This window comes from Canis lupus, chromosome 7, assembly GCF_048164855.1.
Source record: "Canis lupus baileyi chromosome 7, mCanLup2.hap1, whole genome shotgun sequence".
Lineage (NCBI taxonomy): Eukaryota > Metazoa > Chordata > Mammalia > Carnivora > Canidae > Canis > Canis lupus.
Genome location: NC_132844.1, coordinates 28961701 through 28989368, shown reverse-complemented (window position 1 = coordinate 28989368; position 27668 = coordinate 28961701). Strand labels below are relative to the sequence as shown.

The window sequence follows — 27668 nt, the reverse complement described above, 5'->3', positions numbered from 1 at the left end:
ATGTTTCTCTGAGTTCTGTGAGTACTTTAGCAAATTAACCAAACCAAGGAGGGGGTTGTCTGAAGCCCAGGTGACTGGATTCTGAAATGGGGAAGGGGTCATGTGGCACTGAGCCCTTTACCTGTGAGATCTGACCCTACCTCTAGGTAGATAATGTCAGAGTTAGATTAAATTAATTGTTTGGTAGTATTATAAAAAAAAAAAAAACACACACATTGGACACATACTCAATTCCAAAAGAAATATGAATGACTACTATTGATAATAAATAATCATTTAATATGGACAGGTAAGATAAAAATAGAGCAATATAGAAAAATAATAACTGAACTGTTTCCATTAACACTGCAAACTGTGTAATTCAGATGAACCCTCCTCTTGAAAACCAAAAATGTCAGACAAAAGTCTCTTTTAAAAAACCATTGCTGTGCCAACAAGTTTCAGAGGACTAATGCCAAAATCTCTGTGAAGAGAGGAACTTCAAAATTTGAGCTCTGGGAAGCCAGTTTTGCTTTGAGAGCATTCCTCTAAACCAGAAATTAAACTGCTTTCAGTGAAAAAAGTCCACGCTGACTTAAGATGAGAAGGAAACCCAGTAGAAGACCAAACCCTCATGAAGCTGAAGCCTCAAAAAACTATTCTTCGGTATAAGGGTGAGTCAGAAGTGAATTGGCCCCAGGTACCTACTGTACCCTACTCCCAGGAGAGTTGTCTTGACACCAAACAGAGCAGGAGATAACCCATCCTGAAGAGCTGTTACCAGAAGCACAGGCCTCCCTTGGGTTTCTAGCCCAAATCACATAACCACAGGGATCCAAAACTCCATCACCAAGGAATCTTGTTATCCACCAGTCAGGAAGCACCCTCAGGCACCCTGCAGAAGGATTAACCAAACTTTGCCACAGAAACAGACCTTCACCATAAACCTCAAAAAGTCCCACAAATAATTTCCTAATAAAAACAAACAGCTTATAATCAAAAATAGGTAAACATACAAGAAAAGCACCAAAAGAGCAAGACACAGAAGAAACAGCAGAGATGGACCAGTATCCAATAAATATTCTATAACTAAATCCATCAAAGGTCTTCAAAGTCAAGCACAAGAGTTTGGACTAAAGACAAAAAGTCATTTAAGCTACTTAGTCCCTGCAGTTATACAACAAAAATGGCATTCTATAAGGCAACTATGGCTCTGACACAAGGATCACATGGGAAGAGGGGGAGGAACTCAAAAAAGTGGATCAGTATTTAACCTAGTTTAATGGAGGGTGTATAAGGAAAGGAAAATGATATTCCAAAAGACTTACAACACAATGACAGAACAAAAGGATTTTGTAACCACTATCGACACTAGCAAATAAACATTTACTCAATAAATTTTTATCAATAAAAAATGACTATTATATAGAGTTACTCATCTGTTCCACTGATCAACTCAGAAACCTAGAAGCCATTCTTCATAGCTCTAGCCTCCTCATAGGTCACAAAATCCTGAAGTCAATACTAATTCAAACTTCACTTCTCTTGCTATCATCACCCCTGCATGAACTACTTGTACAGTCTCTTTTCCATTCTTACAACCTTCCTATCTCTCTCCACAAAAGCCAGAGTGAAAAGCCAGAATAACTGACTTAAAAGGGAAATGTGATTATATTCCCATGCATAAAACCCTTCCATGGAGTTCCCACGAATTTGAAATAAAACTCAAATCTTGGGGCAGCCCCGATGGCCCAGCGGTTTGGCGACGCCTTGGGCCCAGGGTGTGATCCTGGAGACCAGGGATCGGTCCCGTGTCAGGCTCCCTGCATGGAGCCTGCTTTTCTCCCTCTCTCTCTGCCTGTGTCTCTGCATCTGTGTGTCTGTCATGAATAAATAAAATCTTAAAAAAAAAAAAAAAATACAAAACTAAAATCTTTACCACAACCCACAAGGCTTGGGATAATATGATCCCTGCTTACTTCCCTAACCTTATCTACTATCTTCCTCCATTCTCCTTATGCTAAGGCTACATTAATCTTCCATTTCCTCAAGTACACTAGGCTGAAGAGAGAAACAATGGAAAAGTCAAAAAAAAAAATTACTCTCAAATTTTTCTAGACTAAAATATTAGCAAGGTGATGGTTCTGAGCCAGAATGACAGTGCTGAAAAACCAATCTGAATACGGTGAAAACAGTAGTTTCAGGCCAGGTGAAGCTGGGATAAGAGCAGATCATTTAAGTGAAGGCCTCACTCAGACCAGTGCTTTACAAATTGCAGATCTGAGCCTGTCAAGGTTCATGGAATCCACTTGGTGAGAAATAACCAGCATTTTTGCATTTTCTAAAAATATCACAGATGAGGGACACCTCGGTGGCTCAGGTCATGATCCTGGGGTCCTGGGATCAGGTCCCACATCAGGCCCCCTACAAGGAGCCTGCCTCTCCCTCTGCCTGTGTCTCTGCCTCTCTCTCTCTCTCTGTCTCTCATGAATAAATAAAATCTAAAAAAAAAAAAAAAAAAAAAAAAAAAAAAAAAAAAAAACCCACAGATGAATGCAAGTTGTGCAACGTGGGTATTATTTACTGATAACATATGATGTATAACTTTTTTTTTATGTATAACTTTTGTGTCAGTTATACATAAAAGTACGCATGCACACATCATGATACAAAATGGGTTTCTTTAAGTTGTGACTGGCATGAAAAAGAAGACTCTGGAGGGTTATACATAGCAGGCAGTCAAAAATGTATGAATAAATGAATAATAATACACAGCTGGGGCTTTGGCAATAAAGACGATCATTCAGAAATCAAGCAGAATGATAGGGAGAAATAAGGAACACCCATATGAAGAGAGAAAGCTCACCCAGAAGACCCATATGGAATAGTGGCCAAAGTAGTAGAAGCCTCAAGAAAGAAAGGAGGAGGTCACAGTGTAGAGAGCTATCAAGACAGCAATTGAAATAAAAACTTCAAAATATCAATTCTGAAAGTTATTTTTAGGTCACAGATCCCTTTGAGTATCTGACAAAAGCAACAACTCCTCTCCCTAGGAAAACACTCTGCACACTGTATCAAGAGGTCAACCAGGTCCCTGCAGATAACCACATACTTCCCAGGGAGTCCTGGGCCCCAAGCTAAAAATCCCCACTTTATAAGAGCCACTGGATTTGGCAATTAGAATTCAGATGAGTGCTGAGAAAGACATTTCACTGACGGTGCAAAGGAGACTTTGCCTGCAGTTGGGCTAAGGAGTGACTAGAAGAGCAGAGAAGTAGGCCAGGCAAGCTCTTGGAAGAGGCCATTAACTCTGAAAGAAGACCACAAAGGAGTTGGAAAGGAGGTGAAAAGGTCAAGAGAAGATATTTTTAAATGAGAAACTAGGGAGACACCAGGGAAATTAACCGCCAAGCAAAATGGAGCTTCAGCATTCAAAAGGGGTATGACTGATGTGAGAAGAGGATCTTAGCCTCCATTTTTGGTCATGTAATTCTTCATTTGATAAAACAGAAAAAACGACCCAGCAAAACTTCAAATCAGATTTAAGTAGGCCGAAGATATTTGCCATCACTATTTGATAGGAAACAGCTGATTCCACATGTGATTAGTTTTTTGGGAATATGTGATACCAACAAAAGCTGCCTAGGATAAACATCTGCAAGTAATTTCAAAGGTTTTTAGATCAGGAACTTTGACCTTTTACTGAAGTAAAGAAAGTTAAGATCAATATTTCTTACATATAATTTCCTATAGCTAAAACAAAATATGCACACCCAGAAAAAAAAATGTTAGCCTTTTAGAATTTTTTTTAAAGATTTATTTATTTATTTATTCAAAGAGAGCGAAAGAGAGGCAGAGACACAGGCAGAGAGAGAACCAGGCTCCATGCAGGAAGCCCGACGCGGGACTCGATCCCGGGTCTCCAGGATCACACCCTGGGCTGCAGGCGGCGCTAAGCCGCTGCGCCACCGGAGCTGCCCAGCTTTTTAAATTTAAAAGCTAGTATTTTATAGCTAGTAGTTCTTTTTTTTTTTAAGATTTGAGAGAGAAAGAGAGACCATGTGCACTTGTACATGGGGGAAAGGGCAGAGGGAGAGAATCTTCAAGGAGTCTCCCCACTGAGTGTGAAGCCCGACACGGGGCTCAATCCCATGACCCATGAGATCATGACCTCGGCTGAAAACAAGAGTCAGACACTTAACTAACTGACTGAGCTACCCAGGTGCCTCTATACCTGGAAGTTCATTTTTTAAAAACTTCTTTTATCTGTATTTTCTAAAATGTTACTACTTTTACAATTTTCTTAAAAGATTTAAGTTTTTTAAAGATTAATTTAGATCAGGACAGCTACATACCATGGAATTGACCTTCTAAAACAGTCACACCATCTATTACAGACTGTGAAAGTTTCTCACTGCTGGGCCTAGAAAAGAAAAGGAAGAAAGTAACGCATCCCACCCTGAAACCAAGAGTTGCTAGTTCTGAAAGCAGATGTAGAAATTATGGGCTACAAATTTCAGAATAATAGGTTTGGTGTATTTGAACTAAAACCTGTCAAGTCTGAAAACACTGCAAAGATAATACAGGTAAAATATAAGCATTTTCTAGCAGCTTTCACAATATATTTCTTGGAAAGAGTTTGGCTCTTAATGAATTTAGAAAACAGATATAAAAATACACTAATTACACCATACCCAAATACCTTTTTAAGTTCAACTGTAACAATATATACATTACCTAAAAATAGTAGCAAGAAATACTGAATGCACACACTTTGCATAATGCAGTACCAAGAATATAGAACCTATTTTTCATTTGGAAAAGTCATAACAAATTATATATCTGAAAATAAAGTAGATCATTATAACTGCCTTCTGGAAAATGTTGTATATCATTTAAACTAATTAATTGGTAAGAGGCAATTACATGTGGGATGGCTTCACTGTGAGATAATAATTTGTTTCAGAACATAAGTCACTAGGCTATTTCTGATACCCATAAATCCACAATCAATGGTATTTAGAAGTCTCTCTGGTAACACACTAAGGATAAAATACTAGACATTGTCATATCATTAAGACTATGATGAGAAACTTTCTTTAGAAAGAATTTCTAAAATGAGATCTTACACTAAAGAGAATGCTTCTGTTTTAAGGCACACTTTTAATCTAACATTTTACAATACTTTTTTGTAAAGGAATGCAAAAGCTGCCAAATATGACAAGTAGTCCCCTCTTGTCCATGGTTTCAGTTACCTGAGGCCAAATGTAGTCCAGAAGCATGACATATCATCAAGTCAACAGGAGCCTAACACTATGTCACAATGCCTACGTGATTCACCTCACATCCTCTCTCATGCAGGCATTTTATCATCTCACATCAATAACAAGAAAGAGAAGGGGGAGTACAGTATAGTAGGATATGTTGACAGCGAGAGACACTACACTCCCAGAACTTTTTTTTGTTTGTTTATGGATTTCATTTATTTGACAGAGAGCACAAGCAGGGGGAGTGCAGGCAGAGGGAGAAGCAAGCTCAGTGCTGAGCAAGGAGACTGATGCGGGGCTCCATCCCAGGACCCCAGGATTATGACCTGAGCCGAAGGCAGATGCTTAACTGACTGAGTCACCCAGGTGCCCCTAACATAACTTTTATTACACTATGTCATTATAATTGTTCTTTATTATTTATTGTTGATCTCCTGTTGTACTTAACTTAAAATTAATCTGTATCATAGGGGCGCCTGTGTGGCTCAGCTGGTTAAATGTCTGACTCTTGATTTCAGCTCAGGTCATGATCTCAGGGTCATGAGATCGAGCCCTGCCTCCAGGCTCAGGACTGGGTGCAGAGTCTGCCTGGGATTCTCTCCCCCCGACATGTGCACACATGCACTAATAAATAAAAGCTTAGGGCAGCCCGGGTGGCTCAGTGGTTTAGCGCTGCCTTGAGCCCAGGGCCTGATCCTGGAGACCTGGGATCGAGTCCCATGTTGGGCTCCCTGCATGGAGCCTGCTTCTCCCTCTGCCTGTGTTTCTGCCTCTCTCTGTGTCTCTCATGAATAAATAAATAAAATCTTTAAAAATAAATAAAAATAAAAGCTTAAAAGAATTCATCTTTATCATAATTATGTATGTAGAGAGAAAAATATGGTATAAAGAGTTCAGTACTACCCATGGTTTGAGGTCTACTGGGGTCTTGGAATGTATCCCCTGCATATAAGCAGGGGGAGGGGACTATTGTATGTAGAAATAATATACATTGTTAATGTTTTCCAGTGAAATCCAACATGTGCAAATGATACCAAAAAATGAACCGACAATAATGCAGATTATTAGGCAAATCTCTATAAATACTGAATTACAATCAGGTATTCTTATTCTCTAAGAGAAAACAATTAACTTACAGAAGTAAAGGGTTGGGAGACATATGTTAAGTACTTCTCTCAGGTCAGGTATTTTGCATACATTATTTCATGTAATTTTCACAAAAGCTTTATCATCAACATTTTATAGATGGGCATATGGAAGCTCCAAAGGTTAAGTAAGCGATCCAATCATATAGTATTAGAGTTGGGGCTCGGACCCCAAAACCCAAGATGTAGGAGTGACTTAGCTCCTACATCCTACTAAAAATAAAAAGGCCAGGTAGGTGGAGGAGCCTCTTAGGGCAGTTCCACTTAATTCTTTCAGTTTATTATGGGTACTAAAACTGATGCAATCATTTAGGTCAAGTTCCCAAAGCTCCTTTCACCAATAAGTTCGATGGTCACCTGGTATCTCTACCAATCACTACGAAGGCATCTTGTTGCAGATTCACGGCTGCTTTCACACTGATGTCCATCAAAACTCTTGGCATATCTTGTTCCTCAGCATTTGCCAAACAGGTAGCATGTTCCTCCCAGGAGGGTGCCAACATTTCACCCAAAGGATCAACCAATTTTACCCCATTGTCTTCCTTAAAAGAAAAGCAAACAATAAGCCATCTGTGCATATTCACGAAGGGTGAGTTGAAGAAGTAAACTCTTAGCTGTTTTCCCCTAAAAAAGACATTCATGGCTGAGTGGCTTCACGTGTGACCGTATGGAATCCCAGGGAATGGACTGTTTTATATAAATCCTCACCACAAACATCAATCTTACTAATAATCCTATTTTTATTCCACTCTTACTTTGAAAAAAAAACAGAGATTTAGAGAAAGTAATCTGCTTATATTCATACAGCTAGTGTCAGTGCTGGTATTAAAACATCAAGTTGGGACACCTGGGTGGCTCAGTGGTTGCGCATCTGCCTTCTGCTCCGGGTGTGATTCCAGGGATTGAGTCCCACATCAGGCTCCCCATGTGGAGCCCGCTTCTCCCTCTGCCTGTGCCTGTCTCTTTGTATCTCATGAATAAATAAAATCTTTAAATAAATAAATAACAAAAAATAAATAAAACATCAAGTCTATATTACTCTTAAACCCACCAGCCACTATGCTTACACTAGTTTTTTAAAAAGGCTATCATCTGTGCATTCACCATCAATTACATGACCAGGGCATTACATGACCAGGACGCAAATGGAGCAGAAGGACACCAAGATATCCTCCTCACTATGACTCTGGACTCTTTTTTTTTTTTTTTTTTTTTTAAAAGATTTTATTTACTTATTCATGAGAGACACAGAGAGAGACAGAGACATAAGCAGAGGAAGAAGCAGGTTCCATGCAGGAAGCCTGATGTGAGACGGGATCCTGGGACTCCGGGATCATGCCCTGAGCCAAAGGCAGACGCTCAACTGCTAAGCCACCCAGGCATTCCAACTCTGGACTCTTTAAGAACACACTGGCCAATATATCAACCAGTCAGTGACAGAAGCTGAAAATTGATTCCCAATTCCATTCTGCTCAAATGAAATAAAGGGGAGAGGGAAAAGGGGGAAGAAATAAAAATGTAATTCAGAGTGAATGTCAACTGAAGGAAATAGCTCAGTATTGTTTTAAGAAGTACTTCTAGAACTAGCAATAAATTTAGGCTTCAGACCACAAGATAATCAACTGTGGTGATTCAGACATTCAGACACACATTTTATAATGATCCACATTTACAAGTTGAACGAATAATGTCCTTTTGTGTGTTGGGGTCAGGGAGTAGAGGAAGGTTATACTCCTTCACAGATCTACATAGCTTTAATTTGCTACTGATTTAGCTACAATGACAAAAATCTCATGCTCTTGTAACCAAACAGAGGCATATTACTCAAACCACACATCGGTGAACTATATAGGCAGTACAAAACAAAACAGCTAAACTGTGTCAAAAGGAATATTTTGATTAAAAAACAAAATGGAGGTGACTGAATGGCTTATTCAGTTGAGTGTCCAACTCTTGGTTTTGGCTCAGGTCAAGATCTCAGGGTCATGGGATTGAGCCCCACATTGGGCTGTGTGCTCAGTCAAGAGTCTGACTGAGATTTTTCTCTCCCTTTCTGCCTCTCCCAGGTTCGCACACTCGCAATCTCTAAGATAAATAAATAAATCTTTAAAAAATGTAATAGTCATAACACTAGAACCATCAATCCTCATCAATAACCTGCTCGAAGCTTACTTTAATATACGTGGAACCACCTGTTTGGCTGTTCATTCAGAATAAGAAACTATAGAAAACCAGTCTAAAAATTTTCAAAATCCACTAAACCTTTTCAAATGTTTGCCCCATCCCCAACCTTGCCTCCAATCTCTACTAAATTAACACAAGTAACATTTTTGTTATTGATACTGTCTCAATACAACTTGGAAGGACATTCTGTTATTTCTCTAATATGGACTTAGTCCAAGAAATGACTCTCATTTTCATTCTCTCCACACCCTTTAAAGTCATGAGCTAAATGATCATTCATCAAGAAAAAGCCACTTCAGGGTGCCTGGGTAGCTCAGTCAGTTAAGCATCTGACTCTTGATTTCAGCTCGGGTTGTGTGTTGTGCGTGGCCTCAGGGTTGTGGGATCCAATCCAGGGTCAGGCTCTGCACTCAATGGGGAGTCTGCTTAGGATTCTCTCTCCTGCTGCCCCTCTCCTCACGTTCTCGTTCTCTCTCTCATAAATCTTTTTTTTTTTTTTAACTTTTATTTATTTATGATAGTCATACAGAGAGAGAGAGAGAGAGAGAGAGGCAGAGACACAGGCAGAGGGAGAAGCAGGCTCCATGCACCGGGAGCCCGACATGGGATTCGATCCCGGGTCTCCAGGATCGCGCCCTGGGCCAAAGGCAGGCGCTAAACCGCTGCGCCACCCAGGGATCCCTCTCTCATAAATCTTTAAGAAAAAGCCATTTCAAATCCAAAGGCACTTGGGCAGCCCCGGTGGCGCAGCGGTTTAGCGCCGCCTGCAGCCCAGGGTGTGATCCTGGAGACCCGGGATGGAATCCCACATCAGGCTTCCTACGGGGAGCCTGCTTCTCCCTCTGCCTCTCTCTTCGCTCTCTCTGAATGAATAAATAAATAAATCTTTAAAAAAACAAAAAAACAAATCCAAAGGCACATAATGAGTAGGCACATTCCTAGAATCCAAATTTGTACTTCAGGTCAAACTGTTCAGACGCTAAGATGTGTTCCCGTAAATAAAGATTTGCTTTATCAGAGCACTAAAAGCATTACCTCGGGATTATGTGATGCTGTTACCATGACTCCTATTGTAGATTTTGTCTGTTTTGATCTCAGGACAGCTAATAATCCCATGCGAAACATGACATGATCAAGATGTTCTGCTTTTGTTCGAAAGCCAGCAGTCCCATACTGAAGAACGAGTCCATCGGGCTTGGCATGTAACGCTGAGTATTTTGTAATAGCATCTAAATCCATGTCTACAAAATTAAGGAATACTTTTAATCATAAGAAATCCTTCGAGGACCATTTGCTTCAAAAACTGCCACCCTAAACTAACAGATCTGCCTCGCTCTGAACCCCCACAAAGAACGTTTGAGAAAGAAAAGAACGGCAGAAAAAGTCCCAGTGGTGGTCACTGGGAAGATCCTGCCCAACTTGTATCCTCCACTCCAAGGCAAATAGCAGGTTATCCCCAAATCGTCTCTCATTCTGGCTCTGGGGATATTCCTTCCTGGACCCAGGTGGAACTTAAAATGGTCCACTCTCAACTAAAATGAAAGATTCCACCCATAGATTCATTAACTCCTACACAAAGATTGCCCCATTTTACAAATGGAAAAACCTAAGCCTAGGTCTCAGTTAAATAACCTACATTTACTTTGGTAGCTGGTGACAGACTGGGGCCCAAGGGCAATACTGTCAAATGAACCGGGACTACATATCCCAAGTATCTGGGGAATCTGTCAGTTCTTTTGTTATTCCTCCCAGACCACAGAGACTTAAGCCCAAAGGAAAGGCAAAGGGCAACAGCCTCCTCTCCAAGGCTGCCCAGACCTCCTAATATACCTTGCAGTGGATTTTTCCATTTTCATAAGGAAGGATCAGGACACCCTTCTAAACTACCCTCTGAAAGTGGTAACATCTTCTTTTTATCTCTAATTGGCCCCTAGACCACTAGTACTTCTTCCTCTGGGATACTCCAATTTTAGGTGGAACTTGGCCTTTGTCCAACCTCAGCTGCACGTACTACTCAGTTCTCGGGTCAGTCTCATTCCCAACGAGCCCAGAGATGAGCAGCCGTCCTACCTTGTTTTCTTCCCTGTCCTTTGTTGCTTCAATGAACAAAAGTTAAAGGAAATGGTGAAAATTTTTTTGCTTTCGTCCAGCTGTATTAAAAAAAAAAAAAAAAAAAAAAAGGCTGGTAATCTGCAAGCTACTTTAGTTTGGCCCCAAGTGATCAAATCTCTTTCACAAGCGTGCGCACATTTTGTTAAAAACTGACCGTTCGGGAACATATCATGATTATTCCTCAGGGCGTAAACCAGTTCTGTTAAATCCAGGAAATCTTTTTTTTTTTTTTAAGAAGATAAAATGCTTCTACCCTTCAAAGCGTTTTCGGTCTTAAAACTACGTTCCAAAAAAGAAAAAAAAAAATATATATATATACTATGTTCAATAAAAGCGAACGTGCGAACGAACGCTTTTACTCAAAGTCCTTACAAGTCCAAACAGCGACCACTCTAAAAAAAAGTTGAAAGCATCCACCTTCTTTCCATTCAATTACCAACCGCTTGCTCGTTCCGCTTTCCTTCCAGCCCCCGAAGGCCGCACGCTTCCCGGCTCTCGACCCTGAGGCCGCCGCCCCCTCCCCCGCCCCCAGTCCTGGCCTCTGGTCCGGGGCCCCCAGTACGAGACCCTCACACGGCTCGGTGGGTCAGCCCGCCCGCAGGCCGAACCGCCACGGACAGGAAAGCCCCACCTCCCCGCCAACCTAGGGGCCCCGCTCCCTCCCCTGCGCCGGGAGATCCCCCTCACCTCCAGCTCGTGGAGCGGCGGCCCCGCGGCGGCGCCTCCTGCCCGACTGAAGCCCTCAGAACCCGCGGACGTGGCCCTGCGTGACTTCCGGCCCGTCGCCACGCCCCCGAGCCAATCGCGGCGGGGGAGGATCCGCTGGCTCCGCCTCGCCTCTTTGCGGAGCATGCGCAGCCCGCGCCTGCGGAACTGCGGATCCAGGCTCTGGGAGGGCTTGGGGCTGTTTCCCTTGAAAGACCGGGAAGGGTGAGGCCCCCGCGGTGGCCCGAGGGTTGGGGCCGAGGGTCGTGGGCCATCCGAGCAGTGCGACCTGCAAAGACGCAGCCCCCGCCTCCAGACCGGGGTCTCGGAGGGGGCACTCTTGCGTTCCTGGGAAGCCAGGGCTCCTGGTGGTCCCGGATGGGGGGGACCAACGCCGAAGGGCCTCAGACAAGGTGGCCTTTTCCCGCATACTGTCCTAAGATCTCCCCAAACGTTGCCTCCGGGAGCCTTCTCGAGCCGCTGCCCCCAGCCCGTCTCCCCGCACCAGCTCGCACTAAGCATTTATGTACCTGTGAGCCCCCCCCCCTCAGGCTGGGCCCCTGGGGCAGAGGCCAGGTGGACCCAAATCGCCCAGAGCTCTCAGGACGCTGTCCCGGACTGATGAGGCTCCCGGGAAAGCCCTAGAGGCCCGCTCGGGAAGGGTCCTTGGAGCTGGGGCCGAGGGACGGCACCTGGCGGAGGCGGCGGGGCCCTCCCGACCTCGGACCAGCCTCGCGGGACTGCGGGCCTCCCTGGCCCCGGGGCGCACCCCGCCCACGCCCGGGCCCCGAGTCGGAGCCGCAAGCTGGGCCCCTTGCCTTTCCCGGAATTCGGGCTTGCAGAGCATCTGCAGGTGTTTGCCAACCACCTACCACGGAATAATTTGGAGCACCTGTTGAACGTCCAGATTGCGGGATTTAGATGGGAAGCGGGGGTGCGGGCGGAGGTGGGGACTGCGGACTGCGAATCTGAGGGATTTTAACGAGGTATCTTGCAGGGATGTTGTGCATCTTAGACTTGGGGGTTGGGAGATAAAGCGAAGAAAGAGTGTAAACGTCCCGGTTTGTGCCCCTAGCTGTCGGCGCGTAGCGTTCCTGCAAAACGGCTTCCGCGGAAAGGGACCTTCGGGAAATTTCTCTGGACATCGCTGAAATTAACAAACCTAGTGGCCCCCGGACCCTTACGGATTTCCTGGCAGGTGGATTTCGAGGCAACATGTCTGCTTCTATGAAAGAATGCCTGCAGCTTCAGCTGCTAGAGATGGAAATGCTGTTTTCTATGTTTCCTAACCAAGGAGAAGTAAAACTTGAAGATGTCAATGTCCTGACGAATATAAAGAGATATTTGGAAGGCACCAGGGAGGCGCTGCCACCCAAAATCGAATTTGTGATTACCCTGCAGATTGAGGAGCCCAAGGTAAGTACCCTGAGTTGTTTTCACGCTGCTGGGTGCCCAGTTTTTAGTGGAAACACTTGGAATGTGAGCTTTCTGTTCAGGAAGCAAATAGAGATTATTCTAGATCTGTATATCCTTTACTTGTTTGAAAGTGAAATATGTAAAATTGTGGGATGCCCTGTAAACTGTCTTCAATAAATATCTTGAATTTTACATAGATATGCACATCTTTTTAAACAAAATATGTCTAATGGTTGTATTAAAAACATCTTGGAGACTCATACTACCGTTATTTTTCTCTTCACTTAACCAGTTTTAACATTCCAACTATTGTAGTATGTACTGTCTTGTACATATATCATGATTTTTATAAATCTAAATATTGCCTTTAGCAAAACTGACCTGTAGGAATGGATGAATGTTCCTTTGGTGGCACCATAACACAAAGCAGATACAGACAGGAAATCTAAATACTAAAAATGAATTTTCCTTCCTCTTCTGATCCATTGTCTCCACAACATTAGCATGAGTTAACAAGTGGACTAGGCGTTTGAGAACCCCTCTTCTTGGTGATTTCCTGTTCATCCTTCCACTATCATTCCCTCACAGAAGATCTCCTGGTGCCCAGACTGAATTCTATCTCATTGGTTACACATTTCAACAGATCCCTGTGCTTCTTACCATTGAAATGAAGTACCTGGATGTATAACTATTAGTTTAATAGCTGTTTCCTTCACTAAGCTCTAGTCTTCATGAAGAGCAGAAATCATGTCTGGCTTCTTCACTTATTTATCCTAGCATGGGGTCCCTGACACATGGTGGGTGTTCAGTACATACTGGAAGTCATGAATGCCTAAGTGGAGGGAGTAATGTCTGTTATGTTCTCAGTATAGTCTCTGGCCCAGAGCTGACACTTAATAGTAGCAATGATTGTTATATTTAAGAATCATGTAGTTGTCACTGATAAAGTAGCTTAGGTGATTTTATGGTACTTACTTAAATCTATTTGATTTTCATTTTAAGGTGAAAATTGATTTGCAAGTAACCATGCCTCACAGCTACCCCTATGCAGCACTGCAGCTGTTTGGACGGTCGTCGGAGCTTGACAGACAGCAGCAGCTACTTCTCAACAAAGGTCTCACTTCCTACATAGGGACTTTCGACCCAGGTGAGCTCTGTGTATGTGCAGCAATCCAGTGGTTACAGGACAATAGCGCCTCCTATTTCCTGAACAGAAAGCTTGTTTACGAACCATCTACCCAAGCAAAGCCAGTCAAGAACACATTCCTCCGAATGTGGATCTACAGTCACCATATATATCAACAGGACCTAAGAAAAAAGATTTTGGATGTCGGGAAAAGGTTAGATGTGACTGGATTTTGCATGACAGGAAAGCCAGGCATAATCTGTGTGGAGGGCTTCAAAGAGCACTGTGAGGAATTCTGGCACACAATTAGGTATCCCAACTGGAAGCACATTTCCTGTAAGCACGCTGAAAGTGTTGAAACCGAAGGAAATGGAGAGGATCTGCGCCTTTTTGATTCTTTCGAAGAACTACTCCTTGAGGCCCATGGGGACTATGGATTAAGGAATGACTATCACATGAATCTGGGCCAATTCTTAGAATTTCTAAAGAAACACAAAAGTGAGCATGTTTTCCAGATACTTTTTGGTATTGAAAGTAAAAGTTCAGACTCTTAGGAAGCTATTAAGAGGCCGATGCTTCACTAAGTCAGTATTTCTGTCAATAAGACCAAAACAAAAGGGCCAGTGGCTAGGTAGCGTCATCTGTGAGACACCTAGCTCCAGAATTTTTACCTGGTGATGAAACACAAAGGCCTTTAAACTTTATAACAGTGCAATTGTGATGTTACCTCTCTGTTCTTGTGTTAACTGAAAAGTATTTAATTGTACACTAATAAAAAGTCAATTTAACCAGTGGAACTGACTTGATTTAAGAGGAGTCCAAATCCATAGTTAATATTAAGCTCTGAACTCATGAATAACATTCCTCTCTTGGATGATATTAGCACATGATGACACACCACATTTTCTTTTTTTCATTATTGGAGAATGAATTCGAAGTCTATTTGAAGTGAGAAAACCACATGTTGACTACATTTCTTACTTTAAACCTCCTATTTATAGTTTTTTTTTTTCTTTTAGTAAAACCAGATCCTAACTGTAATGGCAGAGGAATCAGAGCAATGAAATCTCAAGAGTAATGAAGATGACATGTAATGCTATGTGTTCATCTGGCTGTTTCACCAGCTGATTAAAGATACTAAGGATAAGGATACCAGTATTCTTAGTTCTCCCCAAAGAAGATGTGGTTTCTTGCCTCCAAACTGTTCCACAAGTAGTGCAGACTGTCAGCCTTTGCCTGTGTACCAGGACACATTGCTTTGTAGGGCAGGAGTGTTGAGGACCACTGTGGATGGCTCTGCTCCATCACCATGGGGGAGAATCAACCTCTGCATTTTGAGAAGTCACTGCTATTTCCTCTGAAAATTCTTGGCTTCAACAGCCTTTGTCAAAAATCAGAGTTTATTTTGATGACAGTGACCCCTATTTAACTAGCACCTGCCACACCTTTTCCTTTTCATTGCCAAGGATCCACTCACCCCAGGAATTTCTACTAGTCTTGCCTGTGTTAGGAGATGTCCTGAGCTGACTCTGCAACTTTCTCTGGTTTCAGTGGTCGCTCTTTAGCCCCTACTGCCTTTTCGCAGAGAGTGTTTCATTCTCCTACTGGACTCAGGCCCCCCACTGATGCCCTGGTCCCCTCAGGATGCCAAAACTGATGTAACTTGGAGGGGAATGAATGCCTCACTCCCTATGTTGTGATACATTCTCTTAGATGCCAAACATTACCACATGTGCTGGGGAGCTGACAGGATTTTTCGTGAAACAGTACATTCTGGTGTTTCTTTCTGTCTAGGATACAGACACATGTCCTTGAGCTAGAGCAAGGACATAATGTAACAGCAGACCCTGCACGAAGCTGACTATCTTGACCCTGCGGCCTTGGCATGTGGTCTACTCTGCCCTGCCCCACACTAGTAGATCAGAATGAGTTGCTTTCAAACCAAGGCTCTCATCATGGACTGGCCCTGCCAGATGATCCAACATGCCCATTCATGTTTTAATCCTAGCCATAGATGTGGCTGGGACCCAAGCAAGGGCCTTATACTTTACCTTAACCTATATATGCAAAGGGAAGAAATAGGATTTAAATTGCCAAAGACTCATTTCTCAATCTTTGTCATGACTGGAAAAATACAGTATAGGAGTCAGTATCCTGCATAATCTCCCCAAGACCATCAGTAGCTAGCATTCACAAGTTTTTAGGCCCAAATAGATGTGACTCTTATTTTTTTTTTCCCATATTAGGTGCTATCCACCTAATATGTGCCTAAACCTCTCATTGAGGGTTTTTTTCCTATGATTAAATTAGCAGAATTAGTGATGGAAAGATAAAGAAGCTTAACTATAATAGGGATAAAAATTATTTGCATAATTAAATAAATGAAAGGAATAACTTATGAACTCTTTACTGCTTATGGGGCTATTTCTGGTGGTAATTTTTTAGAATTTATTTTTACATGCTTGTTATTACCATGCAGCAATACTTTTTTTCCTATCAGAAACACTAATAATAGACATTAACTATGGGAATATAGGTCTAAAAAAAATAGACATATATGATAATTCAAAGCTCAGCTTTGTATGTATAGTAGACTGCTAGTTTTCTTCGGCCAGCCTGGTAGGAGCATGGACCACCTTCCTCCCCTAGCAACCAGCACCCAGCCCCACACACATCCAACACTTACTCTGAGGAGCTGCCCCTTTCTCTGTATGGTTTGGGAGAAGTGATCAGAATCAAGTCACCCTCTGGCAGCCTTCTGGAGAGATGGTTTCGAGCTCTTGCTGCTTAAATCCATAGTGCCACCCTCATTAATGACCATTTATTTCTGACCTGAATATTCAGTTGTTCAACACTTCTTTTCAGCTACGTGACATCAGCCCTTTTTTTCTTAAAAGTCAGAAGTCTGAATTGCTTGACATTTAAGAATCAGGATATTGTACACATCCTATTTTTTAAATGGTTATTCGGAAAGAATGTTCTTTATAAATATTGTCTTTTTAAAACTTACGGAATTAAATAAGCCTTTCTTCAAGTATGTTCTGTGCTTCTCATACCTTACTGGTCTATTATGTGTCAGGCTGAAGGTTGAGGCTAGTTGCGTCATGGACTAAGGAGTGGGTCCAAGTAGCTGATGGACATAATACAAGGACCTCTAAAACATCCCTATATTAAGTATGTTGCTGGTGAATTTGAACTTCCATCTATGACTTTTACATGCCAACCATCCCTTCAGAGAACTTGCAAAGGCCTGAGGGAGCCTATCTGAGGTCTTCACAGAACTCTTTTGAACAGGACAATTTTCTTTCATTTGCTTTTATCTTATATAGGCCAGTAGTAAATTGAAAGAATAGGTATTTTCTGAAGATGACATGGTTTGCTCAAAAATGTTTGTTTCACACAGAATCCTGATTTGCCTCAAAATTTCACCCATTGTGTCTCCCTCATAAGTGCTACATAGTAGAACTACTTTCACTGCAGCCTGGGCCAGCTTGGAGCAGCCTTTTTCTGAGCCCAATTAAAGCTAGCATTTGAATCAACCCAGAAATCAGTTTGAGCAGTGGACACAAATTTCAAAGAAACTGAGGCAACATTGAGAGACCGCCTTAGTCATAGGTGGAACAAAGTACACTATTATTCGCTATGGAGGTAACATCCTAACATGCATCAGACATTCAACCTACACAAATTTGGCTGAGGCAGCAGACTCTTGTGCTTTCATGAGATCTTAGCAAGTATTTGGAAAATCTAATGATGTCTGTGCTCTGGGTACTATGAACATATCATTATCAATTTATTGGACCAGCGTGATGCCCTATATAGCAGCGAGATGATCAAGGTCTGGTGACAAGAATTATAATCTGTAATATTGTTTATTGATAGCACAAACTGTATCAGTAGCCCTCTACTTAATGGAATATTGGAAAAGCAAAAGTCATTGGCCTAATCACTAGCTACCTATTGATTTGCTCCAAGAAAGAGAACTTGTCTGTCAGCTGCAGTTGGAATCACCAGCTGATCCAAAGATCACACTAAGTCAAGATATGATTAGAATCACACCCCTGCATCTTTTAAAGTTTTTGATGGTGGGACTTACCGCTGTTAGTCCCTGCCAGAATAACTCTATTTTTGTGTGTGATTAGGGATCCAATGTGGTGATAGATGATGAAGAAATTAATTCTAACTCTTCACTGAGAAAATGACTAAATGGTGGAATTGTTCCTGTATACTTAGTCCTAAACATATGCTGAGTCCTATAACCACAGTAATTTTTGAGACCCTAGAAATTTGTATTCATTCAGAGCTCTGTTACCAAGTGATTTCCAAAAGGACTAGAGGTTTCCTTTCTGCAATGCATTATTATTCTGTAAATGGAACCTCAAAGGAAGATTTTGGATATTACAGAATTCATCACCTTCAGGGTCTCTCATTCATATCTGTGCAAGGCAATTTGCTGAAGGCCTTCACACTCTTTATTGGTGGCTCCAGTCAGGTTTTTCTGCTCTTGTTGTTATACATATCAAATAGGCCCTACATTGGGTTGCCCACCTACTTGGTCCTAAGCCCAGATAATATTTAACGAATATACACTGGTGTGGTTGTATCAGTTGTATACACTGGCACTCATTTTCTTGGTCAACATCTGTGCTGCCCTAGTTGTTAGATATTCCAACATCATTTCAGGCTATGAGGCCCAAAGATTTCTGTAGGCCAAACTAAGCCAATGACAGTGGACCAGCTTCCTATGATAACAGTTTCCATTGTGTCTCCAGTTGTTAATTGCTGCAAAGGACTGCTATTCAGCCTCTGTCAACCCCAAGATTCTGATGTCTCCATTAAAATAGGGAGCCCATTTAAAATAAATAAAAATAAATAAATAATAAATAAAAAGTAAACAAAATAGCCCATTTTTGACCACAGCATTTCCTACAAGTATCCCAGGGTGATTAAAATGTCCTTAATTAAAAAAAAAAAAAAAGTCCTCAATAAACTGCTGATTCCCTCAATACATTAAAAGGAGGGATGCCTGGGTGGCTCACTGATTGACATCTGCCTTTGGCTCAGGTCATGATCTAGGGTTCTGGGATCGAGGGAGCCTGCTTTTCCCTCTGCCTATGTCTCTGCCTCTCTGTGTCTCTCATGAATAAATAAATCAAATCTTTTTAAAAACATTAAAAGGATTATATACCATGAACAAGTGGGATATATTTGAAGGTTGCAAGGAAGGCTCAACATCAGCAGATCAGTCAATGTGATACATCACACTAACAAAATGAAGGAAAAAAATCATATCATCTCAACAGATGCAGCATTTGACAAAATTTAATATCCATTTAAAATAAAAACTCTGAACAAAGTTTATGGAGGGCGTAATAAAAGCCACATATGACAAGCCCATGGAAAATATTACACTCAATGGTAAAAAGCTGAAAATTCTTCCTCTCAATCAGGAATAAGGCAAAAAATACCCATTCTTACCACTATGTTATTCAACATAGTATTGGAAGTCTTAGCCATAGCAATTAAGCAAGAAAATAAATAAAAAGCATCCAAATTAGAAAGTAGTAAAACTGTCTCTACTTGCAGATGACATGATACTATGTACAGAAAACCCTAAAGACTCTACCAAAAATCTTGTCAGAACAAATGAATTCAGGAAAGTTGTAGTATACAAAAATCAGTATACAAAATATGTTGCATTTCCATACACTAATAACAAACTATCATAAAGAAAAATTTAAAAAACAATCCCATTTACAAATGCACCCAAAAAAACCCCTAGAAATAAATTTAACCAAAGAAATGAAAGATGTGAACACTGAGAACTATAAGGAATTAAGAAATTGAAAACAACAAAAATAAATGAAAATAATTAATATTGTTACAATGTCAATTACTGCCCAAAGCAATCTACGGATTCAATACAATCCTTATCAAAATTCCAATGGCATTTTTCACAGAAATGGGAAAAATAATCCTAAAATTTGCATAGAATCACAAAATAATCCAAATAGTCAAAGCAATCTTGAGAAAAAAAGAAGAAAGCTAGAAGCATCACATTCACTGATTTCAAACTACATCACAAGCCATAATGATCAAATAGTATGGCACTGGCATAAAGACAGACACATAGATCAATGGAATAAAACAGAACCCAGGAATAAACCTACATATACAATAGTCAATTAATTTACAACAAAGGAGTTAAGAATATATAACAAGGAAAGGACAATCTTTCATTAACTGTTGGAAAAACTAGAAAGCCACATGCAAAAGAATGAAACTCAGTCACTCTCTTACACCAATCACAAAAAACAAATCAAAATGAATTAAAGATTTGAATGAAAAACCTGAAACCATAAAATTCCTAGAAGAAAGCATAGGCATTAGCACCTTGATATCAGTTTTGGTAATGATTTTTTGGATTTGACACCAAAAGCAAAGGCAAAAAAAAAAGTAAAAATAAACAACTGAGACTACATCAAAATTAAAAAGCTTCTACCCAAAGAAAGAAACCATCAACAAAACGGAAAGGCAACCTACTGAATGGAGGAAATACTTGCAAATCATATGTTTGATAAGCGATTAATACCCTAAATATATAAAGAACTCATACAACTCAAAAGAAAAAGAATCCGTAAAATGATGGGCAGAGAATCTGAATAGACATTTTTTCAATGAAGAGTGCAGATGGCCAACAGACACATGAAAAGATGCTCCACATCAACAATCAAGGAAATGCAAATCAAAACCACAATAGATATCATGTCACACCTGGTAGAATGATGATTATTGAAAAGAAATAACAAATGTTGATAAGGATGTGGAGAAAAGAGAAAACTTGTGCACTGTTGGCGGGAATGTAAATTGATACAACCACTACGGAAAACAGTATGGAAATTCCTCAAAAAATTAAAAACAAATACCATGTGATCCAGCAATTCCACTGTTTGGTATTTATCCCAAGAAAATGAAAATGCAAATTTTAAAAGATACCTGCACATCCATGTTTGTTGCTACATTATTTTCAGTTGCTAAGATATGGCAACAATCTACATGTCCAATAGCAGATGAATGGATAAAGAAAATGTAATTAGTGTGTGTGTGTGTGTGTGTGTGTGTGTGTAGTTCAGTCATTAAAAAACAATAAAATCTTGCGATCCGTGACAACATGGATGGACCTTATGGGCATTATGCTATAGTGAAATAAGTCAGAGAAAGACAAATACTGTGTGATCTCTCTTATATATAGAATCTAAATAAATAAATGGGAATGTTATGTACAGCATGGTGACTATTGTTACCAATACTGTACTGCAAATTTGGAAGTTGCTGAGAGTAAATCTTAACAGTTCTCATCACAAAAAAATTTTGGTGATGGATATTGACTGGACTTATTGTAGTGATCATTTGCCTTAATATATACAAATACAAAATCATGTTGTATATGTGAAACTAATATAATGTTAATTACACCCCAAGTTTTTAAGAAAATGCGTTTCATGGATGCTGCTACTCCCATCTCCAATGTATTTCTCCAGGCTTTAGTGAAAGGAGCCTCAGTGATAGGTTTTCTTGGGAGACTTAGGAGATCACCAGGATTAAAATGGTCTGATTGACATGACAAATCTACTCCAACCTTCCTATCATTGAATCTTTTAATTCCTTTACATTATTTCAAGGAAAGTTTGCATTTTCAGTTTCATTTAATGTGAGCCATTATTCAGTCTACATTTCAATCAACTAACTGAACAACAAGTAGAATGACTTTCAGTTGCCTAAAGCAACACACTGAATCCAGAATCTTTGGCAAGTGCACCCCTACCAATCAATTCTATTCAATCCAAAATTGTACTTCTCCTTTCTCAGTACATTTTCAGAATACCGTACATTTTCACTCAATTTTTGCCAATATAAATAAGCAAAGTCAAGAATTCTTTTGGGGAGTCTTCTTCTGGGTCTCCCTTTATAACTGTATCCACCACAGCTCCTCTCTGGAATCTGATATTAGTGTGTGGAAGAGGAGCAGGAGGTAAACTGAGGGAGCTGATTATAGGATCTTCAAGCAAGGCAGTTAACAAACTAACAGGAAGAGCTCCCACTTTGATTAGCAAAGGAAGATATGTCAATTCTCTGTTTTCCTAGGGGTCGAGAGGTTCTCTGGGACACAGGGCTTTCAGTATTCAAACCTGGATTATTGTACACACTAGCTTAGGATATCACACATCTTCCAAATATCCATACCCATAGATCCCATTCCAAATCAAGGTCCTCCTGTTTCTGATCAATACTCTCAAATACAAGATCTGGTGAAGCTGTGAATGCAGCTCCTGGTGGAATTTTGCAACGAGTAGGATCAAACCTGACCTTGTTCTCAGTGATTTCAACCTGACAGCAAGACAGAAAAGATTCTTTTGGCAAAAACATAGGCATTTTTCTAGTTTTTACACCATGACTTGAGCTGAGGATTTAAGCCTTTGAGCCCCGATGATCTCCTTCTTGATTAACCCATCTCTATAGAATCAACCACCCTCATCCCACAGTCCTGGATTTCCACTCCTTTAACACTGTTTGGGAGTGGCAGCCATTTGTCGGCCCAAACTTGCCCATCCTTTGATAGTGCGTTCCATCCATTTTTTGCTTCTTGTTTTTGAGGTCCCAAAGATATTTCATTAGATTAACTTTATTAACTATATTTTTACTATTTATATTTACTTCTTTAACCCATCCGAAGTCTCCCTTTTTACATGATATAAGGTATGGTTCTAGTTTTAATATTCTCCATGTGGTAGACCGGTTTTTCCAAGCCTTTTATGAAAAGCCCTATTACTTTCATCTGTTGATTTTCATCTGTTGATTCCTTTCATCTGTTGCTACTTTTGTCATTCACATATTTAAGGAGTCTGTGAGCTTCCAGGACTTTGATGTATATGCAAATATCTGGATTCTGGAGGCTAGTAAACGGTAATGTAAAATGTTTCATTAATATTTTTATATCAATTACGTACTGAAATAATATTCTGGAAGTGTCAGTATTAATAAATAATACTGACATATTATAATAATATAATAACATATTATAATAATAAAGTATTAACATGGATTCTTCCTGTTTCTTCTTTTTATGAGGCCACTAGCAATTATACAGGTGGCTCACTTTCTTTTTCTTTTAGATGATGCTATATTCTAGACTGCACTCAAGCGAAGAGAGACTATGAAGCAAGATTAAACACAGATTTACAACCCACCTCCTTCATGAATTAGCTCTGTGCACCTGGTAAGTTCCTTCAGAAAATACCTACTTGGTAAAGAACTTATGGGACTGCAGCAAATAATATATACAGAATACTTGATACCTAGTAAGTAATCATCCAGTGCTTGCTTTATTCTCTTCCTATAAGGATAAGGAAGTAGCTCATTTATCATAGTATACAGCAAATATGACTACACATTTTTTAAATGAAGGTCAAGCTAAAATCAGCTATTAGAATATTTTTAAAATTCATACCCTGTCACATCACTGCCAAAACACAGCATTATCATTTTAAAAGGTGAAAATATTTTAAGAGAAAAAGACAATCATAATTTTATTCATTCACTTTTTCTATGTTTTAATAAATCTTTTGCATAGGTAAATACATTTAGTTAGAGCTACAAGACACATGAAACAGACAAGAAATCAGCATTCTGGATCTTTTCAAAGTAACTATATTGAGGAAACTTTTGACTAAATGTTACTTTCAGAAATACCCCCCAATCCCTTCTATTCACACCTAAGTCAATCTGTGTAACTGTCAACCTTTAATAAATCAGTTTATAGTATGGTTTATCTTGAACATCTTATGCTTTTTGAAAGCATTATTTCAAAAACAAAATTCTCCAAATAATTCTACAAATAAATAGCAAATGTTATTGCACCTGAGCTTAAGAATTTAAAATTGTTTCCACTGGTTCAGTTATTAACTTCTAAAGTAAAACTTGAAATAAACATTAACGTCTGGGCTATAACTACTGATGATAACTAGAATATCTCAATACCTGATGTCCAAATAATTTCTGATATTGGGGAATTCGTTACAAAATTTCCTCCAAACTCAGAGGAAAGTGAGTTTGTTGTAATAGAGGGAGCTCCTCATTACCTGAGCTAATCAAGGAAACATGGGCAGGTCACTCGTGGGAACCCAGCTTGTCTGGGAACCATACTCTCGCTCCTGACTTTGGAGATCTCTGTTCTAACAGATAGGTTCCACTGGCAGCCCTTTCTCAAAGAGATGATCTGCTCTCTCTCAGCTCTTCCCACAGCTTGGACTATGCTAAACTAAGGGTACCAACCTCAGGACAGGACCACAGTCTACAAATGCCTGGCAGCAATAATGTGGAGGACAGGGCATTCAGTCAGGGGCAAAAAAGGTGGTTTGGGAAAGGATATCTGACTGAGGACCAAAGTGATAAGTCACAATGGTGAAAGAATATTAAAATCTAAGGCTGCACAAGGCACTGTAAACAGCAATGATCTTTATTAGAAATGTTAGAGTTCAGTTGCACTAAAAGAGCTAATATAATCTAGGATTGAAATAAAAATACCTGAGAAGTTATTTTTCTCTAGGCAACAAAGTAAGTGTTGTTTCTGTTTTTAGCGAAAGTTCATCGATGCCTTAATTCATTTGTCTTCATAAAAAAAGAGTAGATTTTTAACAAAATGTTCAACAAAAGAATTATGGATCTTAATGCTGAGTATATCAATTTACTACTCATTTTGGTCTTTCCATTAGTTACCTATATAAAAATGGTGTGTTTCTCAGTAGCAGGTACAACAGCTTTTAAAGAGAACTTAGGCAAAATAAGAGAGAAATCATAAATATCAAGAAAGTAAATGAAGCAAAAATGTCTAGTGTCATGTTCATCCTAAAGTATATTAATATTCTTCCTTGGATTTTCATTATTAAAGTAAAATTCTTAGTCTAATGAATTATTACAAAAGATTCCAATCTTTAAAAATGATGAAAGACTTTAAGATCTCATTAATGGAATTAGAAATGTCAGTTATTATGCTACTGGTCAAGTTTGGTCTGTATTTTCTGGGCCTCTTCAGGCCAAGAATAACAATCAGGTAGGATCTGGTCATAATCAGTATCATACATCTGAGAGCGGACAAATGCCTCCTTGTTTGGGGGTTCAGGATAAACTGTGGCTGTCTTTTCTTGGTAAGCATCTTTCACAATCTAGGAATAAAAAAAGAATATTGATTAACAAATAGAGTTGATGGTAAGTACATGTCAGTTTTTATCTGTTTTGAAAAATTAATTTATGTCACCTGTTTAAAAAAATAGGTTAGATTATGATAAAAGCACACATACACAAAGAAGGTTTAAAATGAAAATGCAACTTTAAATCATATAGCTGGAGGAGAACATGATGTCAACAACCGAAAGTGAGAATAGAAATGTATTATATGTGATCATAACAGGATTTAGCATATAATCCAGTGGTAAAGGTCTTGAAATGACCAGAATGATAATTAACTTGAACTAAATACCTTAATATTCCTGCTAAGTCTGAACTCAGTGTGCAGCTTCAACAGTCCCTATGCTGACCACAGCCTCTTACAAAATGTCCTTATTTATCCCTGCTCACCTAATCAGCTGGACTCTGTCCTCAGTTTCAATGCTCCTCGCCAGTATCACAGGATCTCCCCTCCCTGTCTCCCTGTCAAACTCACCATCTTAGCCCCCAGCCTGGTGGGGGGGACCCCAGTGCTGGCTTTCTTCCTTCATGGCTCCCTCCTGCGATGTCATACTTTTCCTAACTCTACCTGGGTCACACATTATCCTTTTCTTTGACAAACAAAAACACTTTCTCTCCTAGTTACCACAGGCAGTTGCGAACCTTCCTCCGTCACATCTGCATTTGACTCTCACCACTGTACTGAGAACATCCCAGTTTATCAGAGAAAACAATCTCAATTTCCCCTTCCATCAACTCAAACTATCTCCTCTGTATCTTTAAACATTCTCTCTTCCCTTACTTTCTTTGAAAAGAATGGATTCTTCCTCTTGTCAAGATTAATCAGTCTATACATGTTCTTTAACTCACTCCAGTTGTAAAAAAGGCAATCACTGGCAGCTATTTATGTAATAGAGTTATATGGATAAGTCTGATTTTGAAGACTATTGAAATGATCAAGTATCTTTTCTCAATGAAAAATTACGCATTTATGAAAAAATATGGTTCCAAAGACTGACGTTTTATGGAGAAGTGTTTATGAAAAACATGAAATAGATGTATACATCCATGATTATGAAGATGTTAGCAAAGCAAGCAAGCACATGAAGAAAGACTGGAGGTGAATATACCAAAATGGTAAAACTGCTTATGTTAGAAAAATACAGTAGCAGGTAATTTCTTCTCTTTTTCCCAAAGTATCTATAATTTGGTATTATTACTTTTTAACAGCTTTTTTGAGGTATGATTCATTGACTACAAAATCCCAACATATTAAGTACACAATTATTTTTGTAAATTCACAGAGTTGTGCAACTGTTAGCACATCCAGTTTCAGAACACCTCCATCATCCCAGAGAACTCTTATGCTTTCTGCAATGGCTATATTTTATAATAAAATACATTGTTTTATTCCTGACATAGACCTCTGGAAGTTTACTCCTCTTTCTGCTCCCAGGACACACTGTATCAATGATCCCCTCTCTCCCTAAGGTCTTTACTCTGTCCTTGTCAATGCCAGACTCTGCAAGAGCAATTTGTATTGGCTGCTTTCCTAATTCTCCCTAGATACAACTTCTGTGCTATGGAAACTTTTGTAAAAGGTTCTGGTCACTTTTAGGTACTAAAAGTTCATCTGTTTCTCACTACCCCAGCTGTGTTAATCAAAACTTCCACTCCCATCCTGACACTATCTTGTCTAGTTTCTGACATGGGTTTGGTTCTGAGTCTCTTCTTAAAATGCTGACTTCTCCTCTTCCTGGCTTCTTGCATCTGTCTTCTGGACAAAATAACAAACCATGTTCTATCCTTGGTTCTCACTTGTCAATACTTGCTGTCTTAGTAGCCCCAACCACTCCTGGCACCTCCCCCGTTACCACCGGGAATACAGCCCACATCTTTGTATCTGGCATCTCTTTAAGTTTCAGTCATTTCCACCGACTTGCTGGAACTGTATGGATTGTACATGAATGTCCTCTGAAAGCTCATACTTTGAGTCCACTTAGACCATCTTCCTCCCTTCACTTGTTTCTTTGTCTTGACTTGATATTCTGCATTCTGTGCCTTCCCATTACTCTAGGTGTAATATCTGAGTCTTTCTAAACTTCTCTGAGGTTCCTTGCTTTTATTCTTTCTCCTCTAATCATAAGCTAACACCTTCTCATTTAAATCTTCAAATTGGGGATGCCTGGGTGGCTCAGTGGTTCAGCATCTGCCTTCGGCTCAGAGCGTGATTCCAGGGTCCCAGGATTGAGTACCACATCAGGCTCCCCTGCAGGGAGCCTGCCTATGTGTCTGCCTCTCTCTCTGTATCTCTCATGAATAAATAAAATCTTTTTAAAAATCTTCAAATTAAACTTAACATGATAATGTGCTGATCAGTGTATTAATAATCCAAACTTGGCAAAAACTAGGATATAAAAATAGTAGAACGTAGGATACTCATTTATGGATAGGTAACCAAGCAGACCATCTAGTTTTTTGAAGTTTTACGTGGTTTTTGAAGCATGTGCC

General features: G+C 40.0%; 3 protein-coding genes across 12 annotated transcripts in view; 1 reads left to right on the top strand and 2 right to left on the bottom strand.

Moving 5' to 3' along the window:
- PGM3 (phosphoglucomutase 3) overlaps positions 1 to 11510 on the bottom strand; it is a 29184-nt gene extending 17674 nt beyond the window's left edge. Inside the window, exons 1-5 of one of the 4 annotated variants that reach the window (XM_072832222.1) lie at positions 11375 to 11510; positions 10646 to 10725; positions 9611 to 9816; positions 6749 to 6933; positions 4335 to 4402 (exon numbers count right to left, since the gene is read on the bottom strand). In XM_072832222.1, the coding sequence (XP_072688323.1) occupies positions 4335 to 4402; positions 6749 to 6933; positions 9611 to 9814 (457 nt within the window). In that variant the 5' untranslated portion in view covers positions 9815 to 9816; positions 10646 to 10725; positions 11375 to 11510. The remainder of the gene's footprint in view (positions 1 to 4334; positions 4403 to 6748; positions 6934 to 9610; positions 9817 to 10645; positions 10726 to 11374) is intronic. The other 3 variants (XM_072832225.1, XM_072832223.1, XM_072832224.1) reach the window with 3 other exon arrangements.
- On the top strand, positions 11474 to 14722 carry RWDD2A (RWD domain containing 2A). 2 transcript variants are annotated; one of them, XM_072832236.1, is made up of 3 exons: positions 11474 to 11617; positions 12468 to 12808; positions 13811 to 14722. In XM_072832236.1, the coding sequence occupies exons 2-3, from the start codon at positions 12608 to 12610 to the stop codon at positions 14486 to 14488; spliced, it is 879 nt and encodes a 292-aa protein (XP_072688337.1). In that variant the 5' UTR covers positions 11474 to 11617; positions 12468 to 12607; the 3' UTR covers positions 14489 to 14722. The 2 variants fall into 2 exon arrangements, with proteins under 2 accessions (XP_072688337.1, XP_072688338.1); XM_072832237.1 differs by having other exon boundaries at positions 11550 to 11805.
- Positions 14723 to 23294: 8572 nt separating this feature from the next.
- ME1 (malic enzyme 1) overlaps positions 23295 to 27668 on the bottom strand; it is a 205756-nt gene continuing 201382 nt past the window's right edge. For all 6 annotated transcript variants that reach the window (XM_072832217.1, XM_072832216.1, XM_072832220.1 and 3 more), the window contains one exon: positions 23295 to 25156. In XM_072832217.1, the coding sequence (XP_072688318.1) occupies positions 24986 to 25156 (171 nt within the window). In that variant the 3' untranslated portion in view covers positions 23295 to 24985. The remainder of the gene's footprint in view (positions 25157 to 27668) is intronic.

Coding starts and splice junctions, on each gene's coding strand:
- RWDD2A (XM_072832236.1), top strand. CDS start 12,608: ATGTCTGCTTCTATGAAAGAATGCCTGCAGCTTCAGCTGCTAGAGATG. Junction 12,809..13,810: donor TGCAGATTGAGGAGCCCAAG/GTAAGTACCCTG, acceptor TTTCATTTTAAG/GTGAAAATTGATTTGCAAGT.